This window comes from Cervus elaphus, chromosome 23, assembly GCF_910594005.1.
Source record: "Cervus elaphus chromosome 23, mCerEla1.1, whole genome shotgun sequence".
NCBI classification, from domain to species: Eukaryota; Metazoa; Chordata; class Mammalia; order Artiodactyla; family Cervidae; genus Cervus; species Cervus elaphus.
Genome location: NC_057837.1, coordinates 1,264,335 through 1,289,774, shown reverse-complemented (window position 1 = coordinate 1,289,774; position 25,440 = coordinate 1,264,335). Strand labels below are relative to the sequence as shown.

The 25,440-nt window shown below is 39.6% G+C and overlaps 2 protein-coding genes across 3 annotated transcripts in view; both read right to left on the bottom strand.

Annotated features, from left to right (window-relative positions):
- Positions 1–25,440, bottom strand: part of PLCB1 (phospholipase C beta 1) — an 854,892-nt gene that overhangs the window by 687,076 nt on the left and 142,376 nt on the right. The gene's annotated exons all lie outside the window — the stretch shown is intronic.
- LOC122681429 (60S ribosomal protein L37-like) lies at positions 4,783–7,226 on the bottom strand. The gene has a single exon (XM_043883539.1). It carries the CDS (start codon positions 7,214–7,216, stop codon positions 6,923–6,925), a length of 294 nt encoding a protein of 97 aa, XP_043739474.1. The 5' UTR covers positions 7,217–7,226; the 3' UTR covers positions 4,783–6,922.

The following is a 25,440-nucleotide window of genomic DNA, read 5'->3' as shown; positions in this document are numbered from 1 at the left end:
AGTAGATTTGAGGTGATAAAATCTATCTACAGCCTCCCTCTATATCGCTGCTGTCATTTTCTTCGCTGGATATCGCAGAAAATAAAGGTTATTTCATTGATAACCAAAAATATGAACAAAGAGTTGACAAAATAGCTTCCTGATGAAGAAAGGAAAAGAGAATATGAGTTATATTTCTTGATTGTCTCTCAATGCAAATTTAAAATATCAGATGACTTTAAAGCTGAGAGTCAAAAAGCTCTCTTACCCAACATCGCTGTTGCTGCTGCTGATAAGTCACGTCAGCTGTGTCCGACTCTCTGCGACCCCATAGACGGCAGCCCCCAGGCTCCCGCCCCTGGGATTCTCCAGGCAAGAATACTGACCTAGGTCAAATAGCCTGAATATATAAATAAAACCTTGTCCCCAAAAGAGGCAATAAAAACCAAGATTAGGATCATAAGGGAGAGAGCATGATTTACACACTTTAGATTGTTTATGTTTCATCTTTATCCTCTTCCCCCTTTTATTATAACTAAAAACAGCAGGAAGGACAACATTAATGCTTGACATACGGCTGATTCCCACAGTAGGTATTATCTACGCTGCCAGAGAAACTGCTGCATACAAAATGATACATTGATAGGAGATCACAGCAACCCACATCAAATGCAAACCAATGTACATAATAGTTACAAGGTATTAAATATGAAATGAAAACCTGAGCATTTGAACACAGAATTGTTAAATGGCTTTTTAAAACTTCCAGGTTAGATTTTACTATGATAGTTTACCTAAAATTTTCTTTTTAATAATGAAAATAGTTAGTGGCTGTACAACAAACATACAAGGAAAACACACACAAAAAAGTGAAAAATCAAACATCTCTAAATTCTGAATTTCTAAGTAAGCAGCATGTAGAGTACTGCCTGTTACAGTAAAATATATGCAATACCTTCCACAATCAGAATGGTAAAGGATAAGAGGGAGTGCTCTGAATGGAGATAAGCACATCAGTTACTATTTGTTAACATAAAAGAAAAATAGGACAAAAGTAAAAGGGAACAATTGAAAACAACCATACAAAAAACAAAAAAAAACCCAAACAAAAGAAAATAACAGCAGGCAATATCTTCATCCAAATTCTACCTATATTTTTGAGAATTTTTAAGGCCAAAGACACAAAGTCAATTTGGAAATGAAGTAAGGGGAAAAAAGAAGGGCTACCTAATTCAAATCTCTGTGTAGATATTTAATTTTTGATGTGTGAAGACTGATTGGTAAAATGAGTCTGACAGTTTAAAGTTATCCAGTAAACAAACACCATCACTTCACACGCACTTTTAAAAATCTGATCTTTGCTGTGGAATTATTTACTGAGTAGAATTCATGGTGTCTACAACAAAATGATTTTCAAAAATAATTTAATCAAACACATAGCACGGGAAAAAAACAGAAAGAAACTGCTTTTAAAAGATTCCTACAGAGAAAACAAACTTATGGTTACCAGAGAGGAAGAGGAGGAGGGGCTAAACTAGGAGTTTGGGGTTAATAGACATGTACTTCTATATATATATAATAGATAAACAATAAGGACCTACTGCATAGCACGGGGAATGACATTCAATGTCTTGTAATAATCTATAATGGAAAAGAATCCAACAAAGAATATATATACATACAAAACTGAATCATTTTACCTGAAACACTGTAAATCAACTACACTTAAAGAAGAAAAAAAAAGTCCTAGGTTTACTTAGATGACTTTTTTAAAAACATAAATAAAAAGTCCCAGTGATTTTAAGAATGGATGCCTACACATAACCCCTGAGTTTCCTCAAGTACCGCACCTCTTCTTAAACTGACTGTCCTTGATAAGCTGTTCTGTAGATTTCTAACAGGATGTTGTTTTCAGTGCTAAACATATATTTTCAAAAGAAACATGCTAACACTGTTTACCCTGATTTTTTAATTCAACTTTCAGTGCCATCTTACTGAAAAATGAGACATTTTCAGTGGGGAAAATGACTTTATTTAGAAATGTAAGGTGTGATCCAAACAAAGAAGTCAATTTGGTTTGCTTTGAGGCCTCTCTGTGGGGAGAACTGCTACTCTCGTTTAGGCCCTGGCCAAACAGTGTTCAGTCTAAAAAAGAAACAAAGAAATCCATCATCCTTCAAAGTTTTTTCTATTTGTAATAATTAAATACCTAGTGTTCAATGACCTAGGTCAAAAAGGGTTTCCAAGGGGAACTTAATACAGAAAGTTTGATTCTGAAGAGAAATAAAATTTAATATTTATAGTTGAGATACATATTTTTTTAATATTTGCACAAGTCTTTATATTTTCTGGAAAGTGATAGAGATTGAATATGTAAAGTCAAGAATTTTTTTTGCAGTTATCTAATTCAGGTTATTGATAGCTTATTGATATACTATTTAAATTTTTAAAAATTAAATGTAATAATCACACAGCTAAAATATTAAATAGAATGGCATAAAATTAAGAAAATCATACTCACTCCATCGAGTTCTTCCACTACTATCTTTACCACATAACCGCTTTTATTATTTTAAAAAAAATCATTGTGATATATAACATACACAGAAAACTGGATTCAAAATGCACACTTAAAACTTTATAAAGTTTTTTAAGAAATCTCCACACTGTTCTTCATAGCAGCTGTACTAATTTGCATTCCCACCAACAGTGTAAGAGGCCATATGATATGCCATATGACCCAGCAATCCCACTTCTGGGCATACACACCGAGGAAACCAGATCTGAAACAGACACGTGCACCCCAATGTTCATCGCAGCACTGTTTATAATAGCCAGGACATGGAAGCAACCTAGATGTCCATCAGCAGACGAATGGATAAGGAAGCTGTGGTACATATACACCATGGAATATTACTTAGCCATTAAAAAGAATTCATTTGAATCAGTTCTAATGAGATGGATGAAACTGGAGCCCATTATACAGAGTGAAGTAAGCCAGAAAGATAAAGACCAATACAGTATACTAACGCATATATATGGAATTTAGAAAGATGGTAACGATAACCCTATATGCAAAACAGAAAAAGAGACACAGATGTACAGAACAGACTTTGGGACTCTGTGGGAGAAGGCGAGGGGGGGATGTTTCAAGAGAACAGCATCTAAACATGTATATTATCAAGGGTGAAACAGATCATCAGCCCAGGTTGGATGCATGAGACAAGTGCTCGGGCCTGGTGCACTGGGAAGACCAGAGGGATCGGGTGGAGAGGGAGGTGGGAGGGGGGATCGGGATGGGGAATACATGCCAATCCATGGCTGATTCATGTCAACGTATGACAAAAACCACTATAATGTTGTAAAGTAATTAGCCTCCAACTAATAAAAATAAATGGAAAAAAAAAAACTTTATAAAGTGAATGCCTAAAGAAATGGAGCACCGCCAGACCTCAGAGGACCCTCGTTTGTCCTGACCCTTCTCCCTCACAAAGGACAGCCTCCACCCTGCCTGCTTCTCTGATTACTGCAGAGCCTGCATTACACTCGTCACTTCACTCACACCCCTACACTCTATAGTTTGGCTTTGCCCATTTTGTCACTGATATAAAAAGACTTATGTACATTTAATGTTATGCATTATGTCCTGGAGAGTTCTCTGTACGCAACACGGGGCTTGAGAGATTCATCATACTGAGTGCCGCTGTAACACCGTCACTTTCATCTCTGCAAATTCACAGCAAATCAAGTAAAACAGTCATTCACTTAAAATAATCCAGATTTAAGATGCTGCACTCAGAATTTTGTTGTTTAGTCACTAAATCATGTCTAATTCTTCTGTGACCCCCCGCCCAGGCTCCTCTGTCCTGGGATTTCCTAGGTAAGAATATTAGAGTGGGTTGCCATTTCCTTCTTCAGGGGATCTCCCTAAACCAGGGAAGACAACACTCAAAATACCTTCTCATTTTATGTAGCTAAGTACAATGGCATCCTCATAAAAAAATGACTCCATGTATAATTTCCGTGTGCGCAAAGGGAATAAACCTCTTGGAGAAATGCAACATAATGAACAGTGAGCTATGCTTAAGTGAGACTGAGATCAAGTCAAGGATATAGCAATCCAGATTCTTAACTCTAGGGACCTTTCATGGAAGGGCCATGGGTGTATGGTCACATATGGGATTTCCTTACTGCCCTGGGCCTGGACACAGGTTGAGAAAACTAAACCTGTTCCTGGGAACCACTGTATTGATAAAAAGTGCATCTGAGGTCCGTCCCCAACAGAATCCATTGACTTTACTTACATCACGTTTTAACCAGTGAAACCAAAATTTCCAGACAAAAGTTCAAATGGAAAACCTATAGAGCTTACACTTTAAATATTATGCAAAATCTCATTGAAAGCCAAAACTCCTCAAAGAGAATGTTTTTTATTATAACAAAGCCAAATGAGGAAACTTCAGTTTTTGCTGCTGCAGATAATACTCATCAAGCACTTACCAAGTGCTTCCTATGTATTTGCTCACTTCAGTCTCATAGCTGCAGTATGAGGCAGGTTTCTCAAGCAGCGCTCTGCTGCGGCTGCTGCTGCCAAGACCCCAGAGACCCACCAGGCTCGTCCCTGGGATTCTCCAGGCAAGAGTGCTGGAGTGGGTTGCCACTGCCTTCTCCAATGCAAGAAAGTGAAAAGTGAAAGTGAAGTCGCTCAGTCGTGTCCAACTCCTCACGACCCCATGGACTGCAGCCTACCAGGCTCCTCCATCCATGGGATTTTCCAGGCAAGAGTATGGGAGTGGATTGCCATTGCCTCCTCCGAAGCAGCACTCTACCCAGAGTGAAAAGAAGAAAATCTAACTATACCCTGTTATTCTCACAGGTGAACAAGATGGATACTCAGGGATTAAAAAAAAAAAAAATCAATTCGCATTTGAAAGTACAGAAAGTCCTAGCTCTTCACTTGGAGATACTAATCCAATGTCATTCTGCCTTTCAAATCAGTGAGAATTACTGCAGAATATATTTCAGAAAGAAAAAGATCTTCCAATTTTAGATATACTTCATTTTAGCTACTTTTTTAAAGTTTTGCTTTCAAAGCAATAAAGATGCTGGAGTTTTAAACAGTCTTGATAATGTGTCTTATCTGACTGCTTACCATCTCCCTTTAGGTTTATGAATCTCACAGCAAAGAAAAATAAATCATGAGGAAAAAATAAGAATTTCCAACCACAGAAAAGTCAAGGAGGAATGAATTTTCTTTCTTATCCAGCTTCTTAGTGGTAACAGCAATAAAAAAAAAAAAATTGGGAAAGATACAAGACCCTTGACACTGGCAAGAGCTAAGAGTAAAAATATGAAAGAGGCTGTTCAGTTAAACATCCTTCTCAGAAGCTGAGCTTACACAGGAGACTCGACTCTTCCAGGCAGCCTCCCCACAGGGACAACACACCACCTTCAAAGGCCAGAGCAGCAGCTTTCTGGGCTTAGGTCAAAATCCTCTACTGATTTTCAGGTTAAGATGAAGGATGAAAGCTGCTTTGCAGAACACATTTTTTAAAAAGAGCAAAAACAGATAAACACAAAATACAACCAAAGCAAATAAACAAGAAATGAAGCTTGACCCACTGCAATAGCTCAAACGGCTAAGAAAAGAAGAGAAACTTCTGGTGCAGAGCATTGCTGTGAGTCACTGGGAAACTTCAAACACCAACCCCTCCCACAAGCCGGCGGTGGAGTCCAAACTGACTGAGAATTCATGCCCATACCCACAAATCAAGAAAGAAATAGGCTGGATAAATTTTCCTTACAGTTTCCCTTGTCTGAGAAATACAGACATGCCTCTGGGTGAGGAACATGATAGAGAATGATTCTCTCTGAAATAAGGGAGGAATCCATCCAGTGTTGCAGAATGAATTGAGAAAGCTATCTCAAGACGGAAGATGTCTGCCTATAGGAAAGGGAGGCACCCCTTGTCCTTGATACAGGACATTTACCAAAATGTCAGAAGGGAAAAGAAACCCCAGAATTCAAAGAAGGAACGTACAGGCCCATCAGTACTCCCTCCAGCCTTCTTTTTGAAGAAAAACAGAAAGAACTCAGAACTCTCAGCTCTCAAACCATAGGCTGTGACAGGAAAACACTCTGGTCTCAGATAAAGGAAGAAGTTAAGACGTCACCAATACTTCATTAGAAAAAAAAAAAAAACCAGAATGTCTGAACAGGACCATTCAAGCAAGAAAAGAGCAAAGCAACTATGCAAAATATCCCAGGCTAGAGGTAAATAACGAAAAGAATGTTTAAAGCATCTGGGCATCAAAAACAAATACTGGATCCTTTTGCTGGTGAAGATCAGGTTCTCTTTAGACTTTTTGCCAGGCAACATCTAATGCTAGAAGATGCTGGAAAGATGGCTACAAACGTGACCCAAGAATTTCGCATCAAGGTGTAGTTTAACATAAAAGAGTGACACTGGCAAAAATGGAAGCCCTCATGAAACACACCCACTTCTGAACCCTTCTGAAAAATATCTTTACACAGACTTTGACCATGAAACAGAGCCAGTTTAGAGAGGACAGTAAACAGCTTAGAAATGCAAAGCCATGGTGAATGATGGATGGAGAATATTGATTTCATTGAAATATAGGGTTAAAACTAATCAAACATGGAAATTATAGTTCTAGGACAATGTGATTTTTTTAAAATCTGATTTTTTTTAATTGTTTTTAATTTTTTTAATTGCTTACACATGACACAAGTAACAAATGCGGAGACATGGGGCCAGGTGGAAAGGGGGAGACACGCTGAGGGGTAATTTTTTCATGCTTCACAGACAGGCATTCAGTACAAGATCGAAATTTTAAGACTCCATGTTAAAACAGTTTCTTCAAAATGATCCCTTTTTTTTTTTAAGCCAGAACATTTATCGCGTGACTAATTGTTGAAATCCTTAGGATGAAGTGGATGCTGCAACAGTCGCTCGCTTGGGTTTAGCTGTTGTTCTTTCACGGAATCCATGCCTGAATCTGCGGTATACAATTTTTAGGTCCCTCATTCGACCAGTCCCAGTGGTATCTTGTCTTTTAGCTTTAGCACTCCAATTATACTTTCTCTTTCGCTTGGCAGGGCAGCCACACTTGCCACAGGTCGACTTCTGAAGGTGGTAAGCCTTCGAGCCACAGGGCCGGCACAGCGTGTGCGTCTTATTCCGACGCTTTCCAAACAACGACGTTCCCTTCGTCATCTTGCTTCTGCCGCCGAGACCAAAGAGCAAGATGATCCTATTTTTATACAACTATTTTTAATCCTTAAAGCTGTATTATACATATATATGTATATATGTATTATACGTATATATATATATATATATATATATATATATATATATGCTTAGAAGTATATGTGGAATGACATTAATGTAATGTTAATGATGGCTATTTCTGGGTGTAAGGATTTCAGGTGATTTTTTAAAATTTTATTTTTGTCATATTTTATTATCTGACATACATATACATATATAAATACATGAATATATGTGTGTGCAATACAAAAATAATGCCATGTTTTAAAAAAAGACTGAAAGTAAATATCAGTTCAGTCGCTCAGTCATGCCTGACTCTTCGTGACCCCATGAATTGCAGCACGCCAGGCTTCCCTGTCCATCACCAACTCCTGGAGCTTACTCAAACTCATGTCCATCATGTTGGTGATGCCATCCAACCATCTCATCCCCTGTCATCCCCTTCTCCTCCAACCTTCAATTTTTCCCAGCATCACAATATTTTTCAGTGAGTCAGTTCTTCACATCAGGTGGCCAAAGTATTGGAGTTTCACCTTCAGCATCAGTTCTTCCAGTGAATATTCAGGACTGATCTCCTTTAGGATGGACTGGGTGGATTTCCTTGCAGTCCAAGGGACTCTCAAGAGTCTTCTCCAACACCACAGTTCAAAAGCATCAATTTTTTGGCGCTCAGCTTTCTTTATAGTCCAACTCTCACATCCATACATGACTACTGGAAAAACCATAGGTTTGGCTAGATGGACCTTTGTTGGTGAAGTAATGTCTCTGTTTTTTAATATGCTGTCTAGATTGGTCATAGCTTTTCTTCCAAGGAGCAAGTGTCTTTTAACTTCATGGCTGCAATCACCATCTGCAGTGATTTTGGAGCCCAAAAAATAAAGTCTCTCACTGTTTCCATTATGTCCCCATCTATTTGCCCTAAAGTGATGGGACCGGATATCAAGATCTTAGTTTTCTGAATGTTGAGTTTTAAGCCAACTTGTTCACTCTCCTCTTTCACTTGCATCAAGAGCCTCTTTAGTTATTCGCTTTAAGCCATAAGGGTGGTGTCATCTGAGTATCTGAGGTTATTGTGGAAAGTTGTTAATGCTGGCTCTTTATCATCTAAACTAAGTTTTTATATTAAAAATCTCAATCAGTTTCTCCTGTCTTCATTCATCACATCTATTAATATAGGATTTTTTGTCCTGTATTTCCTTTTCTATCACTTTCAACAGTGTTTATAAATGGAGATATCTTTACATCTTCTATGTTGCTACCCCTTGAACTGTTGCCATCTGAATGTCAGAGATCAGGAAACAGGTCTGTCCAAGCACATCTTATACAGAAGAGGTGACGTCAGAACCCAGATCTGTCTCACCCCATGGGGTTTATACCACATCATTTTAGGAACAATTTATTATCTTACTCTATTGTTTTAAATGAATCAATGTAGAAAACTAATAACTTTGAAATCTACTGAAAATCAAATTCATGAAATAAATGGAAAATTTTAATATTCCTAAAATCCAATATTTTGAAGGAGCTTTGAAAAATTCACATAGAAGGGAGCACATGGGAGGCAATTCTTTGCCTCGGTTCAGCCACCGGGCAGTTTGCCTGCTTATAAACACTCTTAGGGCTTCCCAGGTGGCTCAGTGGTAAAGAATCCGCCAGACAATGTAGGAGACGAGGGCTTGAACCCTGGGTCAGGGAGATCCCCTGGAGAGGGAAATGGCAACGCATTTCAGTATTCTTGCCAAGGAGATCCCATGCACAGAGGACCTGACAAGCTACAGTCCACGGGCTCAGAAAAGAGTCGGACGTGACTTAGCGACTCAACAACAACATTCTCAGTCTTCATGCTTTGAAGCAGCAAAGTGGGAGCATTTCACTGATGCAGGGCCTCCCCCTACATTACCACCAAGTTGGTAGTTTATTTTCCACTGTGAAATTACTGTTGCCAAATGGCATATATGGAAAATATAGTCCCCATTTTGAAATGAGTCAAATTAACAATCAGAAATGAGTTTAAAAATCAATTCATTCTTGCCAGTTTCAATTTCTGAGACATTCAGTTTGAAGTCCACTGGAGCCAAAAGTAAGTAGCTGTTCATTAATATTAATGAAATAAAAAGCCAAGTCATAAAATGAGAGATAAATACTATGAAATGATTGTATTACCCACCAAATATCTTTAAATACAAATTTGGTTATTTGCCAACCTCCCTTGTTAAAATTTAGCTGATCTAACATTAATGATGGTAATTTCTAAAGGGCAGAAATTGAGGCAATTTTTCTTACCTATTTGCTTATCTTTATTTTCTATTTATTACTACCTCTTTAGCTGGTTTCAGGAACTGTTTTTAAGTGTTTATCGTCACTGCTTAACTCTTATTTGTTCTCCTTTGAGTTTCAAAATTCTATCACTGAGTGAATAATTCTCTTGAAAACAGGGAAGTCACAGATGCATTGTATCTTCATCACCAGATGTTTGGCATTCAGAGGAGTACAAATGCAGAAGGTAGCAAAATGGTTATGTATGAATTACAATGCTGTCAATTTCAGCAATTACATTTAATTCATCAGACACTTTAATTTTTAATTTCTTAAACTAAAAGTTGCCACCCAAAATACGAGGCAAACAAAACTCCTGGTATCTGACAGAAATGGTATCAGGACATATTTCTAGATGGTTCATCACTGTCAACAAACTCTAACTTTGGAGAAAATAGTAGAAAAAAATCTGGAAAGTGGTTCAGATTTTTCCAATTTGAGAGTACTCAAGGACTATTAGGAAAACATATCTTCATCAGGAATTACTGTTGTTTCCAATTTAATAGCACAGGAGAGAGAAAAGTCTTATTAGGAGAACTATAAGCATGGTGGTTGGAATGATTCTGCTGTACCAATTGCCCTTTAGAACCAGGACCGTTGATTCCTATAATAAAGCCTCTTATTATCATCTTCCTTTTTCTCCTCTCCTCTATCTGCCCAAGATGCTGTTTGACTAACAAAACATATGCCATTACCTGCATTACTTTTAACTGTGCTAATAATATATTAGCCCAATTTTCTAGCTCACAAACCCCAACACACAATAATGTGCTCTCCATATGCCTAGCACCTCTCCTCCCCAATACAGAAAGTCAATCTATCCAAGTAAAATACATTATCAGGTAGAGATTCCTGCTTTTCTTCCTGAGACTCAGATCTTAAAGGGCAAGTATTGGCTGTTTCTCAAATCACTGAGCTCATTTTTTTTGTTTCAAAGACTGTCTTGATCAAGGACTTTGAAGAATAAAACTGTAGATCACCAGGCAACTGAGTGATATTATGCAGGATACCAAAAAAAAAGTTTGAAAGGGTGAAACCAATGCACATAACAAACTGTTCTTAGTCATCGTTCCTTAGAAGTCCTTCCCTATCCACCTCCTCCATCTTCAGAGCTTAGGTAGGTGGAATGGGCTCCTTGATAAATGTAGACTAATTATATAACTGCACTTCTTCTTTTATAAGATGTTATACCAGAGTCACCTCATTTCCCCCCCTGTTATGTAACTGGGTTGTAGGATATGTAAGCCCATGGCAGCGGCAGCAGCGTTAGCCACTCAGTCGTGTCAGACTCGTTGTGACCCCACAAACTGTAGCCTGCCAGGCTCCTCTGTCCATGGGATTCTCCAGGCGAGAATACTGGAGTGGATTGCCATTCCCTTCTCCAGAGGATCTTCCTAACCCAGGGATCAAACCCAGGTCTCCTGTATTGCAGGCGGATTCTACCATCTGAGCCACCAGGGAAGATCTACTTAAGCCCATACACCTACATTAATATTGGTTTTATTTCTGTCCTTTGATTCCAAGGCTTTCAAGCTCTAATTTTACACTTTTAAGGACAACTTTCTTTCAATACAAGACACTCTGCCCTGCCTCTTTTTCTATTAATCAAACAATTCATAAGCCAAGCTCTCTTATGCCCCAGCTATTTTATATGCTATAGTTCTTAAATAATCTTATGCAGAAATGTCTCTACCTTAGATCAAATGAGTCAGAAAGTAATAACAATATAGAAACAAGGACTAACCATACTTTAAGGTAATATGCATTGTTTTCTTTAAAATAATTTAACCTAATTTTCAAGTTTTAATTAATTTTAGAACATGGTTAATTCTCTCAAGGGTGGCAATAAAACAATGTGATTTTGTGATTATACTGGGGGAGGGCTGTAACAAAATCTTCATGAAAGTTCAAGATATATGCAACAGATGGCCAGAAATTTCAATCATATAACCTGATATTGAATGCCTTAAATGTTAATGTTATACAATCAACAAAAAATGATGAGGAGATTAGACCAAATCCCAGGGGGGAAATGGGAGTTAGCCAGAATGTTATTATTTCCATCTCTCTCTCTCTCGCTTTTTTTTTTTTTTTCTGACATTTCTTCTAGGCAAACTGAAGCTTCAAAGGGAATGATTCCTACCACCTTCAGTGAAACTTATTGTAAAGAAAAAATTTTAAATAGCAAACAATACACAATGGCATGGCAAGTAACACACGGTCCTGACTGAAGAATGTTCAGTATTCTCATTTTGAGTTTAGACACAACAATGCATTCTATTGTGTGCACAGGGGTTGGTGTCCGCTGTGGATAATTTCTTCCATATTTGCGTAGGTTTGTTTTGCTCTATCAGCAGAAGTGGTACAAGATGAGACTGAAGTCAGTTATATAACAGCAGTTCTATAAATTTTAAATGACTGAGGCATTTCATCCAAAATCAGATGACATTCCAAACATTATTGACAAAGAAACAAAAATCTAGATCCACCAGTGTTCTCTCTCAAAAAGAAGAAGAGCAACATTGGGTTTTAATCATAGACATCAAGATTAGCAGACACCAGAGAGCAGATTCAAGGAAAAAGAATTTTAAAATCTTAATCTTAATAATTCTCAATCCAAGGTTTTCTTTGCAAAATTCCATTCTCTTGTTTTTCCCCAGATTAATCAATCTATTGCTTGATCTAAACATATATTTCAATGCATCTTCGTTTAATGAGGGAAAATACATGTGGACAATTGTGTCCAAAGACCCCCAAATTATTAGCCAGTATCAACAATCTTGGAGATTTTCAAGCCAATTTATGTCATATCCACCATATCCATCATTATGTCATAATCATTGTCAAACTTTTTTGGAGTCTAAGTCTGCTAACACTTTTCCCTTCTATTGAACTTTTCAAATTCCTGAAAAAATATTTTTGAACAAAAGAGGTATTTAAGAAAGGACATATAGTGTGTATTTCACCAAGTAAAAGGGAGGAAAAAGAAAGAATGAATAAGTCAAATGCAATGTGGCTAGAAAGATGACTTTAAGAGGAGATCTGCTAGCAGACACCAGCACTCTGAGTATGTGAATTTGGTGCACAGCGTTTTGAAAAATCCCCATTAGCATTTGATTTTCATTAAGAAGAAACAGTTGTTTTTGGTAAATTGTTCACCAATCATTCTGCCCACAACCCTAAAGATTATTTTCAATTTAACCCTACGTTGACTCAAAATACATGTAAATTTTATCACTGATGTGGTACCAAGAAAAGTGTCAGGCTAGGCCATATGAATGCCTAGCCAAGTTCAATGACACCACATGTTAAGAGCTAACCTACAGCTGACTGCAGACACTTTCATGTATGCTTTTAAGACATGCTCAAATCAGCAGGACCACCACATTTTGACTGCAAGAAGCAACAAGTAGTTGTTTTAAGCCCTGAGTTTTGGGGTAGCTTGTTACACAGCATTACTGAGGCAATAGCAAACTGACACACAGTTCAATTGCCAACACACAAAGTCTCAGCATTGGCATTGGCTGACCAAGGAGAATTCAGAGGTTTGGCAGCATGTTAACACAGCATTTAATAAAGTAAGGAACTTTAAAAGTTAGACAATTTTATTTAAACTCTACATAAACATCCAGGTCAATATGGCTATTTTTACGATTAAAAAATGAATTCTCCACTCTAATCTTAGTGACTTATTTTTACCATGACACTCACATGATTTCCTAATGGTGATTGTGGAAAAAAATAAAACAATGGTTCAAAAATCACTAAAACTTCAACTTCTGTCTTGGCACATGTTCATCCTGTTAAGTCACTGTTATGGTGAAAAGTTTATGATTTTGTTAACAGTATTGTGAGGACATAGCAACATAATTGAAAATGGATACATGTATTTATGCTCCACAATTCTCTATTTTAGAAATTACTGAAGTACAGGCAGTACAGAACCAAATAAGTTTAAGTACAAGAAAACATTAAGAGGTAAACCTGGGATTTATCAACAATACTAGGTGCTCCAAAAATATTTTTGAAAGCATAGATGAAAGGATGAAAATACTTATGAAAGAGCTAGCTCTACATTCCCTCAAAGATCCCTGGTACTGAAAATTATGGAATGACCTCAACTTAGAAATTATCAGTGATATCATTACTTGGATATTAAATAGCTCTCCCACCCTTTGGCAAATCTCAAATGGTATTTAGTCATTCCCTTTTAAAATGAAAATGTTTTGAATTAGATAATTCCAACAATAACTACCCTAGTCCCACCATATGCGATTCAGGACCAATTGTTCTATATGTATTACCCTTTTAATTTTCATAACTGTCCTATAGACTAGACACTGCTATTCCCATTTTATGGATGAGAAAACTGACACTGCCCACAATCACACAGCTAATGACTGGTAGGAGTAAACTCAAGTATGTTTTGCTCTTAAACATTCAGAATTATGTATAAAGTTAGAGAAATGATAAGTTATTCTTGACATGGTCAGGTCCTGGCCTTATGAAGAGATTCTGCTCAAGGAGTTGGAGAATCTGGATCCACATCTCAAGGCTTCCCTATTAATCATTTCTCATAATGCATCCCAATCATAGATGTTGGTGACTCATGCAGAATTGCTAGATTTTCCGAGGGAAAACGAAAGAAGTATCAAAAATCTTTAGCATGAGACTTCAAATCTGACTCCTGTTAAGATGAAACATCCTTTGATGCCAATAAATATTAACCTTCTATATAGTAAGCCGTGAACCTCAAGATGTTCAAGGTGGATTTAGAAAAGGCAGAGGAACCAGATCAAATTGCCAACATCCGTTGGATCATTGGAAAAGCAAGAGAGTTCCAGAGAAACACGTGCTTCTGCTTTACTGACCACGCCAAAGCCTTTCACTGTGTGGCTCACAAGAAACTGTGGAAAATTCTTCAAGAGATGGGAATACCAGACCATCTGACCTCCATCTTAAGAAATCTGTATGCAGGTCAGAAGTAACCGCTAAAACTGGAAATGGAACAACAGACTGGTTCCAAATCAGGAAAGGAGTATGTCAAGGCTGTATATTGTCACCCTGCTTATTTAACTTATATGCAGAGTACATCATGAGAAATGCTGAGCTGGGTGAAGCACAAGCTGGAATCAAGATTGCCAAGAGAAATATCAGTAACCTCAGACATGCAGATGACACCACCCTTATGGCAGAAAGCAAAGAAGAACTAAAAAGCCTGTTGATGAAAGTGAAAGAGGGTGAAAAAATTGTCTTCAAACTCAACATTCAGAAAACTAAGATCATGGCATCTGGTCCCATCACTTCATGGCAAATAGATGGGGAAACAGTGGAAATAATGATAGACTTTATTTTTGGGGGCTCCAAAATCATTGCAGATGGAGACTGCAGCCATGAAGTTAAGATGCTCATTCCTTGGAAGAAAAGTTATGACCAACCTAGACAGCATATTAGAAAGCAGAGACAAATTCACAAATTTGCCAACAAAGGTCCATCTAGTCAAAGCTATGATTTTTCCTGTAGTCGTGTATGGATGTGAGAGTTGGACCATAAAGAATGTTGAGCACCAAAGAACTGATGCTTTTGGACTGCGTTGTTAGAGAAGACTTGAGAGTCCCTTGGACTGCAAGGAGATCCAACCAGTCCATCCTAAAGGAACTCAGTGCTGAATTCATTGGAAGGACTGATGCTGAAGCTGAAACTCTAATACTTTGGCCACAAGATGTGAAGAACTGACTCACTGGAAAAGACCCTGATGCTGGGAAAGATTGAAGGTGGGAGGAGAAGGGGATGACAGAGGATGAGATGGTTGGATGGCACCACCGACTCAATGGACATGCTGCTGCTGCTAAGTCGCTTCAGTCTTGTCCGACTCTGTGCAACCCCATAGATGGCAGCCCACCAGGCTCCTCTGTCCCTGGGATTCTCCAGGCAAGAACACTGGAGTGGGTTGCCATTTCCCTCTCCAATGCACGAAAGTGAAAAGTGAAAGTGAAGTCACTCAGTTGTGCCTGACTCCTAGCGACCCCATGGACTGCAGCCTACCAGGCTCCTCCGTCCACAGGATTTTCCAGGCAAGAGTACTGGGGTGGGGTGCCATTGCCTTCTCCGCAATGGACATGAGTTTAAGTAAACTCCAGGAGTTGGTAATGGACAAGGAGGCCTGGCGTGCTGCAGTCCATGGGGTCGCAAAGAGTCAGACATGACTGAGTGACTAAACTGAAGGAATATATATATATATGTACATATTATATATTTATAAATGTAAAACAAGAATTGAATTCTCAACTTTGTGTTACATAGTGTAGGCAGTCAAATTTATTCTGTATTTATCGAGTCAACTGCTATCATATTTAAGGAAACAATCTCAGAATATTTAATGTCACAATTTGAAATATTAGGTCAACTGAATATTTTGTTGACAATATGATGTCCAGCATTTCCTTATAAATGAAATAATTATTATTAATATTTCTCAGTTAACTACTCCAGGGTTTAATCTAAGCTAATAACAGGGCTTCCCTGGTGGCTCAGTGGTAGAGAATTCGCCTGCCAATGCAGGAACCGCTGGAGATGCATGTTCAATCCCTGGGTCAGAAAGATCCCCAGGATAAGGAAATGGCAACCCACTCCAGTATTCTTGCCTGGGAAATCCCATAGACAAAGGAGCCTGGAGGGCTACAGTCCATAGGGTCACAAAAGAGTCAGACGCAACTCAGTGACTAAATAACAACAATAATATTGAATGTTTAGCATGTGTCAGACACAATTTTAGTTGCTGTAGATATTAGGTAATTCTTCCCCATTTAATAGATGATAGAATCAAGTCTTAGAGAGATTAACTTGTTCAAGGTCCTCAGGTAGTCAATTTATGACTGTATGATGTATATGATTGGAATGCTGACTCTATTTCTATATTGCATTAGAACCAGAAATACAGGGGAACATAAGAAATTCACAAAATGAAACTGGGCTTCTATGTATCTAAGAGCATCAGTCACACCAAGGGTTTTCCAGTGACTGAAGGCAATTCTAAATGTGATTCTCTTCTGCTTAGTTCTGTGCTCTAAACTTTCTTCCCGTTTCCTTCACTAAGGTTTTCATAAAACAAGGACTTCATGGTTATGCATTCCCCACTCTTTCTTTCCTCCAGGTGTCTGGGTATTTCTTCTGATAAGAAAGGAAGGAAAAGATCCAGCTGCTATCAAGAAGAGAGCAACCAAGAGTGCCCTGTCAGTGACTGTAATTAACAATGCATCATTGTGCACTTGAAGGGTGCTGGGTAGATCCCAAGCATTCTCCCCACACCCACAGAATTCCCTGTCAGAGGTCTCTGGGTCTGACAGGATGACCAAGGCATAGAGACTTGTGTGTCTGATAGAATATATCTCACTGAGAATTAATGTTAGTACTAATTAGAACACTCATACCCTCTGCTTAAGAAGGAAAGGGAGTGGTCTGCCTTCATCTGTCAGGGTCCAACAGTTCAGTAGACTTCGTCCTTTCAATTATTCCAGGGTAACAAGTAACCAAATGGTCAAGATTCACTTTTCCTCACTACATCCTTAAGTGAACAGTGTGAGTTGGTTATCCTCTCACTCCTAGATGGAAACTTAGGCAGACTCCATGGATTTTTTGGTTACACTTTCCAAGGGTCCCCAATCAGTACCTCGGATCATAAAAAGGTCATGTTGATTTCATGGCAAGGCTTCATCTCCCATGGTACAAGGCCAGTGACAAAACTGGAGTCTTGGAGGAAGGAAAGGTCCGTAATGTTCTTCTTCCCTGAGCAGCTTGGTCAGGTGCTGCCTCCTTGCCTTTCCATCACGGTTCCTGACAACTGAGAGGCAGTGACAAGCTGGCGGAGGCCGGACAGCTCTTCCCTAACTGCTACAGAAGTAAGCTGAAATTAACTTCTGTAAACTCCGCACGTGTTCCAAATACACAATCCACATCTCTCTCTCTCTCTCTCTCTCTCTCTCACTTTCTCTCCCATGCTTTTGTGGATTCTTCAGAGATCCCTATTGTAGGTTAGGTGCTCTAGATGTAGGGCCCGAGACAGGGATTCTTGCGCACATGATTTTCAATGGAGAGCTCTCAAAAGAAACCTCTAAACAACTAAGAATGAGATGAGACAGAAGGAGTTTGGTAAAAAGCTTGTTTCAGCCGAAGTTTATTATCAGCCTGGTCCCTGGAGCACAGCTCTAATGCCTTGAGGCAAAGATGCTGAGTTTCTACACTTTTTGTATTTTTCAGTCAGTGGCCATGGGCAGCCTCCAGATTGATGGGAGCCATAAACCACAAGTCACTTCTGGGCAAGGAGGCTCCTGTCAGCCAGGGAGGTCCTTCAGAGCATAAGAGCAACTGTGAATTGTTAGCAGCTGGCACCCACAGTTGCCTGCCGATGCATGCTCCTCCTCAGGTAAAGATGAGGCCAGAGCACCATCACATGCTAACCTCTCTCCCCTGCCCAGAGCCCTTCATCTGCAGCTCTGTTGATGGGCCCGATGTATAATCTAGCAGCTCATTTTCTATTCCCTCCTTGACATTGAGCATAGACATGCTGTGCTGTACTTAGTTCTCAGTCGAGTCCGACTTTTTGTTACCATATGAACTGTGGCCAGCCAGGCTCCTCTGTCCATGGGGATTCTCCAGCAAGAACACTGGAGTGGGTTGCCATGCCCTCCCCCAGGGTATCTTCCTAACCAAGGAATCAAACCCAGTCTCCTGCATTGCAGGCAGATTCGTTACTGTCTGAGCCACCAGGGAAATCCCTAAGCATAGATAATCCTAGCTCTTTTCTGCTAGGCTCCAATTGCCCCTCCTGACAGCCCCCATGGAAAAGATAGAGAGAGACCCCATGTTAGCCACAGGTTATTCTCCCATCCAAGTACTAACCAGGCCCAACCCTGCTTAGCTTCCATGATCAGACGAGATTGGGCGCATTCAGGGTGGTATGACCATAGATGCCACAGGTTATTCTGAAAATAGCCCAACTGAACCCTGTCTCGTGACACTAGACATGTATGATTGGAATCAGAGAACATTCAGAGCTCTCACACAAATCTTCCAAGCTCTAGTCTCTACTTTCTCACCCTTTCCAAGCATCTCAGCTGTTCCTGGTGATCTTCATGAAGCAATGTAGCAGCCATTCTTTTTACACCTTGGCTAAACCTGGCACAAGAAGTCAGTCACTCAGTCATGTCCAACTCTTTGCAGACCCCAAGGACTGCAGCATACCAGGCTTCCCTGTCCATCACCAACTCTGGGAGCTTGCTCAAACTCATGTCCATTGAGTCCGTGATGCCATCCAACCATCTCATCCTCTTTGCATGAAATGTCTTTCCCTTCACCTCCTGCGTTCAATCTTTCCTAGCATCAGGGTCTTTTCCATTGAGTAAATTCTTCCCATAAGGTGGCCAAAATATTGGAGTTTCAGCTTCAGCATCAGTCCTTCCAGTGAATATTCAGGACTGATTTCCTTTAGGGTGAACTGGTTGGATCTCCTTGCCAACCAAGGGACTCTCAAGAGTATTCTCCAACACCACAGTTCAAAGCATCAGTTCTTTGGTGCTCGGCTTTCTTTATGGTTCAACTCTCATATCCATTCATGACTACTGGCAAACTATAGCTTTGACTAGACGGAGCTCTGTTGGCAAAGTAGTGTCTCAGCTTTTGATACTGTCTAGGTTTGTCATAGCTTTCCTTCCAAGGACTTCCCTGATGTTTCAGAGGGTAAAGCATCCGCCACAATGAGGGAGACCTGGGATCAATCACTGGGTTGGGAAGATCCCCTGGAGAAGGAAACAGCAACCCACTCAAGTACTCTTGCCTGGAAAATCCCATGGACAGAGAAGCCTGGTAGACTACAGCCCATAGGTCGCAAAGAGTCAGGCACAATGAGCGATTTCACTTTACTATTTTTTTCTTCCAAGGAGCAAGCGTCTTTTAATTTCATGGCTGCAATCAACATCTGCAATAATTTTGGAGCCCCCAAAAATAAAGTCTGACACTGTTTCCACTGTCTCCCCATCTATTTGCCATGAAGTTATGGGACCGGATGCCATGATCTTAGTTTTCTGAATGTCGAGCTTTAAGTCAACTTGTTCATTCTCCTCTCTCAATTTCATCAAGAGGCTTTTTAGTTCTTCTTTGCTTTCTGCCATAAGGGTGGTGTCATCTGCATATCTGAGGTTATTGATATTTCTCTTGGCAATCTTGATTCCAGCTTGTGCTTCATCCAGGCAGCATTTCTCATGATGTACTCTGCATATAAGTTAAATAAGCAGGGTGACAATATGCAGCCTTGACGTACTCCTTTCCCAATTTGGAACCAGTCTGTTCCATGTCCAGTTCTAACTGTTGCTTCTTGACCAGATTGCAGATTTCTCAAGAGGTACGTCAGGTGGTCTGGTATTACCATCGCTTTAAGAATTTTCCACACTTTGTTCTGATCCACACAGTCAAGGCTTTGGTGTGGTCAGTAAAGCAGAAGTACATGTTTCTCTGGAACTCTCTTGCTTTTTCAATGATTCAGCAGATGTTGGCAATTTGATCTCCGGTTCCTCTGCCTTTTCTAAATACAGGTTGAACATCTGGAAGTTCATAGTTCACATACTTTGGAAGCCTGGTATGGAGAATTCTGAGCACTACTTTGCTAGTGTTTGAGATGAGTGCAATTGTGCAATAGTTTGAACATTCTTTGGCATTGCCTTTCTTTGGGATTGGGAAGAAAAGTGATCTTTTCCAGTCCTGTGGCCACTGCTGAGTTTTCTGATTTTTCTGGCATATTAAGTGCAGCACTTTCACAGCATCTTTTTAAGGATTTGAAATAGCTCAACTGGAATTTCATCAACTCCACTAGCGTTGTTGGTAGTGATGCTTTCTAAGGCCCACTTGACTTCACATTACAGGATGTCTGGCTCTAGGTGAGTGATCACACTATTGTGATTATCTGGGTCATGAAGATCTTTTTTTGAACAGTTCTTCTGTGTATTCTTGCCACCTCTTAATATCTTCTGCTTCTGTTAGGTCGATACCATTTCTGTCCTTTATTGTTCCCATCTTTGCATGAAAATTCCCTTGGTATCTCTAATTTTCTTGAGGAGATCTCTAGACTTTCCCATTCTATTGTTTTCCTCTATTTCTTTGCATGGATCACTGAGGAAGTCTTTCTTATCTCTTCTTGCTATTCTTTGGAACTCTGCATTCAAATGGGTATATCTTTCCCTTTCTGCTTTGCCTTTCGGCTTCTTCTTTTCACAGTTATTTGTAAGCCCTCCTCAGACAGCCATTTTGCCTTTTTGCATTTTTCTTGGGGATGGTCTTGATCACTGCCTCCTGTACAATGTCACAAAACTCCATCCGTAGTTCTTCGGGAACTCTATCAGATCTAATCCCTTGAATCTATATGTCACTTCCACTGTATAATCATAAGGGATTTGATTTAGGTCATACCTGAATGGTCTAGTGGTTTTCACTACTTTCTTCAATTTCAGTCTGAATTTGGCAATAAGGAGTTCATGATCTGAGCCACAGTCAGCTCCCGGCCTTGTTTTTGCTGACTGTATAGAGCTTCTCCATCTTTGGCTGCAAAGAATATAATCAATCTGATTTCAGTATTGACCAACTAGTGATGTCCATGTGTAGAGTCTTCTCTTGTGTTGTTGGAAGACGGTGTTTGCTATGACCAGTGTGGTCTCTTGGCAAACTTGGTTAGCCTTTGCCCTGCTTCATTCTGTACTCCAAGGCCAAATTTACCTGTCACTCCAGGTATCGCTTGACTTCCCACTTTCGCATTCCAGTCCCTATAAGGAAAAGGACATCTTTTCTGGGTGCTAGTTCCAGAAGGTCTTGTAGGTCTTCATAGAACCATTCAATTACAGCTTATTCAGCATTACTGGTTGGGGCATTGACTTGGATTACTGTGATATTGAATGATTTGCCTTGGAAACGAACAGAGATCATTCTGTCGTTTTTGAGATTGCACCGAAGTACTGCATTTGGACTCTTTATTGACTATGAGGCCTACTCCATTTCTTCTAAGGGATTCTTGCTCACAGTAATAGATAAAATGGTTATCTGAGTTAAATTCACCCATTCCAGTCCATTTTAGTTCACTGATTCCTAAAATGTCAGTGTTCAGCCTTGCCTTCTGTTTGAGCCCTTCCAATTTATCCTGATTCATGGACCTAACATTCCAGGTTTCTACACAATATTGTTCTTTACAGCATGGGACCAGTCACATCAGAAACTGGGTGTTGTTTTTCACTTTGGCTCCATGTCTTCATTCTTTCTGGAGTTATTTCTCCACTGTTCTCCAGCAGCATACTGGGCACCTACCAACCTGCGGAGTTCATCTTTCAGTGTTGTGTCTTTTTGCCTTTTCATACTGTTCATCGGGTTCTCAAGGCAAGAATACTGAAGTGGGTTGCCATTCCCTTCTCCAGTGGACCACGCTTTGTCAGAACTCTCCACCATGACCCGTTGGTCTTGGGTGGCCTACAGGGCATGGCTCATAGTTTCATTGAGTTAGACAAGGCTGGACTACCAGATGGTGTAGACGGATGTGTGTTCATCTCTTGCGAGAACTCCAAAATTACAACTCCCTGCTGAACAACCATTGAGAGGAGAATGTTGGATCTCAGCAAAAAAAGATATCCCACATCCAAGGGCAAAGGAGAAGCCCCAGCAAGATGGCAGGAGGGGTGAAATTGCGATTAGAATGAAATCCCATACCCACCAGAGACACTCAGAGGGCTCAAACAAAAGCTTGTGTGCAACAGGAGATCCCACAGAGACTGAGCCAGACCAGCCTTTGAGTGTCTCCTGGGGAGGTCCGGGTCAGCAGGGGCCTGCCATAGGGGCAGAGGCTCTGGGTGCATCAGACCTGGGTATGGCACAAGCCCTCTTGGAGGAGGTACCATTAACCTCAACAGAGAGCTGCCAGAACTTACCAGGACTGGGGAAACAGACTCTTGGAGGGCACATACAAAACCTTGTGTGCACCAGGACCCAGGAGAAAGGAGCAGTGACCCCACAAGAGACTGAGCCAGACTTGCCCGCGAGTGTCCAGGAGTCTCCGGGGGAGGCGTGGGTCAATGGTGGCCTCTGCAGGGTAGGGGCGCTGAGGGTGGCAGTGCATGCCTGAGACCTTTTGAAGGAGGTCACCATTATCTGCATTACCTCTGCCATAGTTTGGCTTCAGGTCTAACAACAGGGAGGGAACACAGCCCCACCCATCAGAACAAGAAGGAGTCTTCCCCACAGTCAGTCTCTCCCATCAGGAAGCTTCCATAAGCCTCTTATCCTTCTCCATCAGAGGACACAGCAGAGTCCTATTTTAACATCCTGATAAACTAATTTAGAATATTTTCCATATGGCATCCTCTTTTTGAGGGACAGAGCACCTGGCAGTTACATGCTTATGTGGTATACCCCCAAATTACTTGATGCCATTGCAGGAAAATCAATGTAATGATTTTGTGTCAGACCTGGTATCATTTTATGTTCTGTGAAATACAAAAGTATTTCACACAGTTCATTAGAGATAAACTTAAGATTTTGAAAATGCAACATATTAACTACATTGTGAATATCAGAAAAAGAGAAGCAAATTTTGAACTTAGGCAACAGTGGAGCAGTGGTGATTGTTGGGCACAGTTTGAGAACTGTTGATGGGTCTGATTACACCAGCTGGCAACATATACTCTTCTTAAAACACCTTTGGACTAACACTTCCTCACCGCAACCCTCACTCCCTACACAAAAAGTATTAGTGATTCTTTTACCATCTTATTTCACTGTTTCCAAAATGAGTAAAAACATAATTGAGAATACTTGTTATTAGCAGAAACTAGAAACAAATAACAAACGTCCCTCAAATGGGAAAATGAATGAACCAACCATGCTGTATCCATACAATGAAATACTACTCAGCAATAAAAGGAATGAGTTACTGACAAAAGCAACGATTATGGATGAATCTCAAATGCCTTATGCTTTATGAAAGGAGGCAAATTCAAAAGGCTGCATACTGTATGATTCCACTTATACTAATTTTGGAAAAGGTAAAATTATGGGGAAGGAAAACAGACCGGTTATTGCCAGGGGCTGGGGGGAAAGGGCTAACTGCAAAAGGGTCCATAGGAATTTGGGGAGAGGGATGACAGAACTGTTCAATATCTTGGTTGTGGTGACAGTTACAAGACCTTAACATATAGTATTTTAAAACATATAGAAATATAGACTTACAGATGTAAATCTAACTCTATGCAAATTATACCTAAATTTTTAAAAATAATGCACAGTTTACCAATAAATTCTTTGTTATATAAGCAAAAAATAACATAATTAAAGTAAAAAACATAATTCATTTACTTATTTATAGCCTTAAGAATCTCTGCCCATTTTCAATTTGTGAGCATCAGAATCTTGAATTATAAGAGAAATTCCAAAACACTGGGTCCTCAAAAATTATTGTTAATCTATAATGAATATTTCTTCATAATTAATTAAACCTAATCCATTGCATATCAGGCTGTAGGAGTATTTATTGAAAAAACATTTAAAGTAGCCCTCCAAAAAATCAATCCCATCTAAACAGCTGTTTCACTATACCTCTTTGACAAAGAAGTTGTTCAGACATTGCATGCTGTTCTCATGGACCAGGAGCAGATAAATGCCAAAGTCAACGCATCTTTCGATTTCTCCACAGGCATGGGGTACGGGAGGTCTTTGTAGGCTCTATGTTTTTGGGACTGACCCAGGGACTGGGCACTTGGCAGGAAGAGGCTGACCTCGAGACCCATTTCTTCAAACAGCAAATGAAAATCATGCTCCACAATTTTTCCTACCACATAGCTCACCTCTCTCAAAACAAATCCACAGCAGGGAAGGGGGTGGAACCAAACCAAGAGTAACAAAGTCAGTAGCAAAAATCTTATGGCATTGACATAACCTGTTATCCAGGCCAGTTCCACAACCAACCGATGCATTTTATGGGGTCGAAGGATCTATAAAGAGAATTATAATCACTTCCTTTTCTTTGTGGCAGAGTTCAGTCAATATTAAATTTGGTATGGAGGGGTCATTTTCAGGGGATAATTAGAAACCACTAAATGAAGATTAAAGTCCTTAAACACTGCAAGAGTGAAGAATGAGTCACATGTCCAAGGCTTAATATACTCTATGTAAAAAGCATGCCTTATATAATATTGGGACATTTCTGTATAATGATTTAAGATACTTAACAATATAATATATCATAATATACTTTATGTATATTTCTGAGAAATAGAGAGGCTGAGTGTAAACTTCAGTAAATCCAGCTAATTCAACATACTTTAGTTAACAGCTAAGAGCATACACCTTGGTTCAGAAAACTGTATGTGTGAAATCTTCTTTTAAAAAAGAAACAAGTTTCATGGACATTCTCAATGACCTTAAAGCTTAACATCCCCTTTATGGGTGGCAACACCAAGGCTTGCATCTGTGTTAGGGGTGGGGGCACTCATTTAATGCTTCCAGCTACTTGGGGGAATACCTTTGTTTTATGTTTCTGTCTCTCAGACTCCTGATACAGGACAGAACACATGAGTTCAAGCAAGTCTGGAATGAATCAGTGAAAATGCATGAGAGTTGACATAAAAATGAACTACAAGTATTGATAGTGAGAACTAATATGTATTGAATATTTACCACACATGGTCACTGCACTGTTCCTTATTGAATCTTCACAATAACTTATAAATCAGGTACCAGTATAATCCCCATTCTACTGGGAGGTGTATAAGATCATGTGGGACACACAGGTAACATGTGATAGAATTCAAATCCAAGCAGTCTGTCTT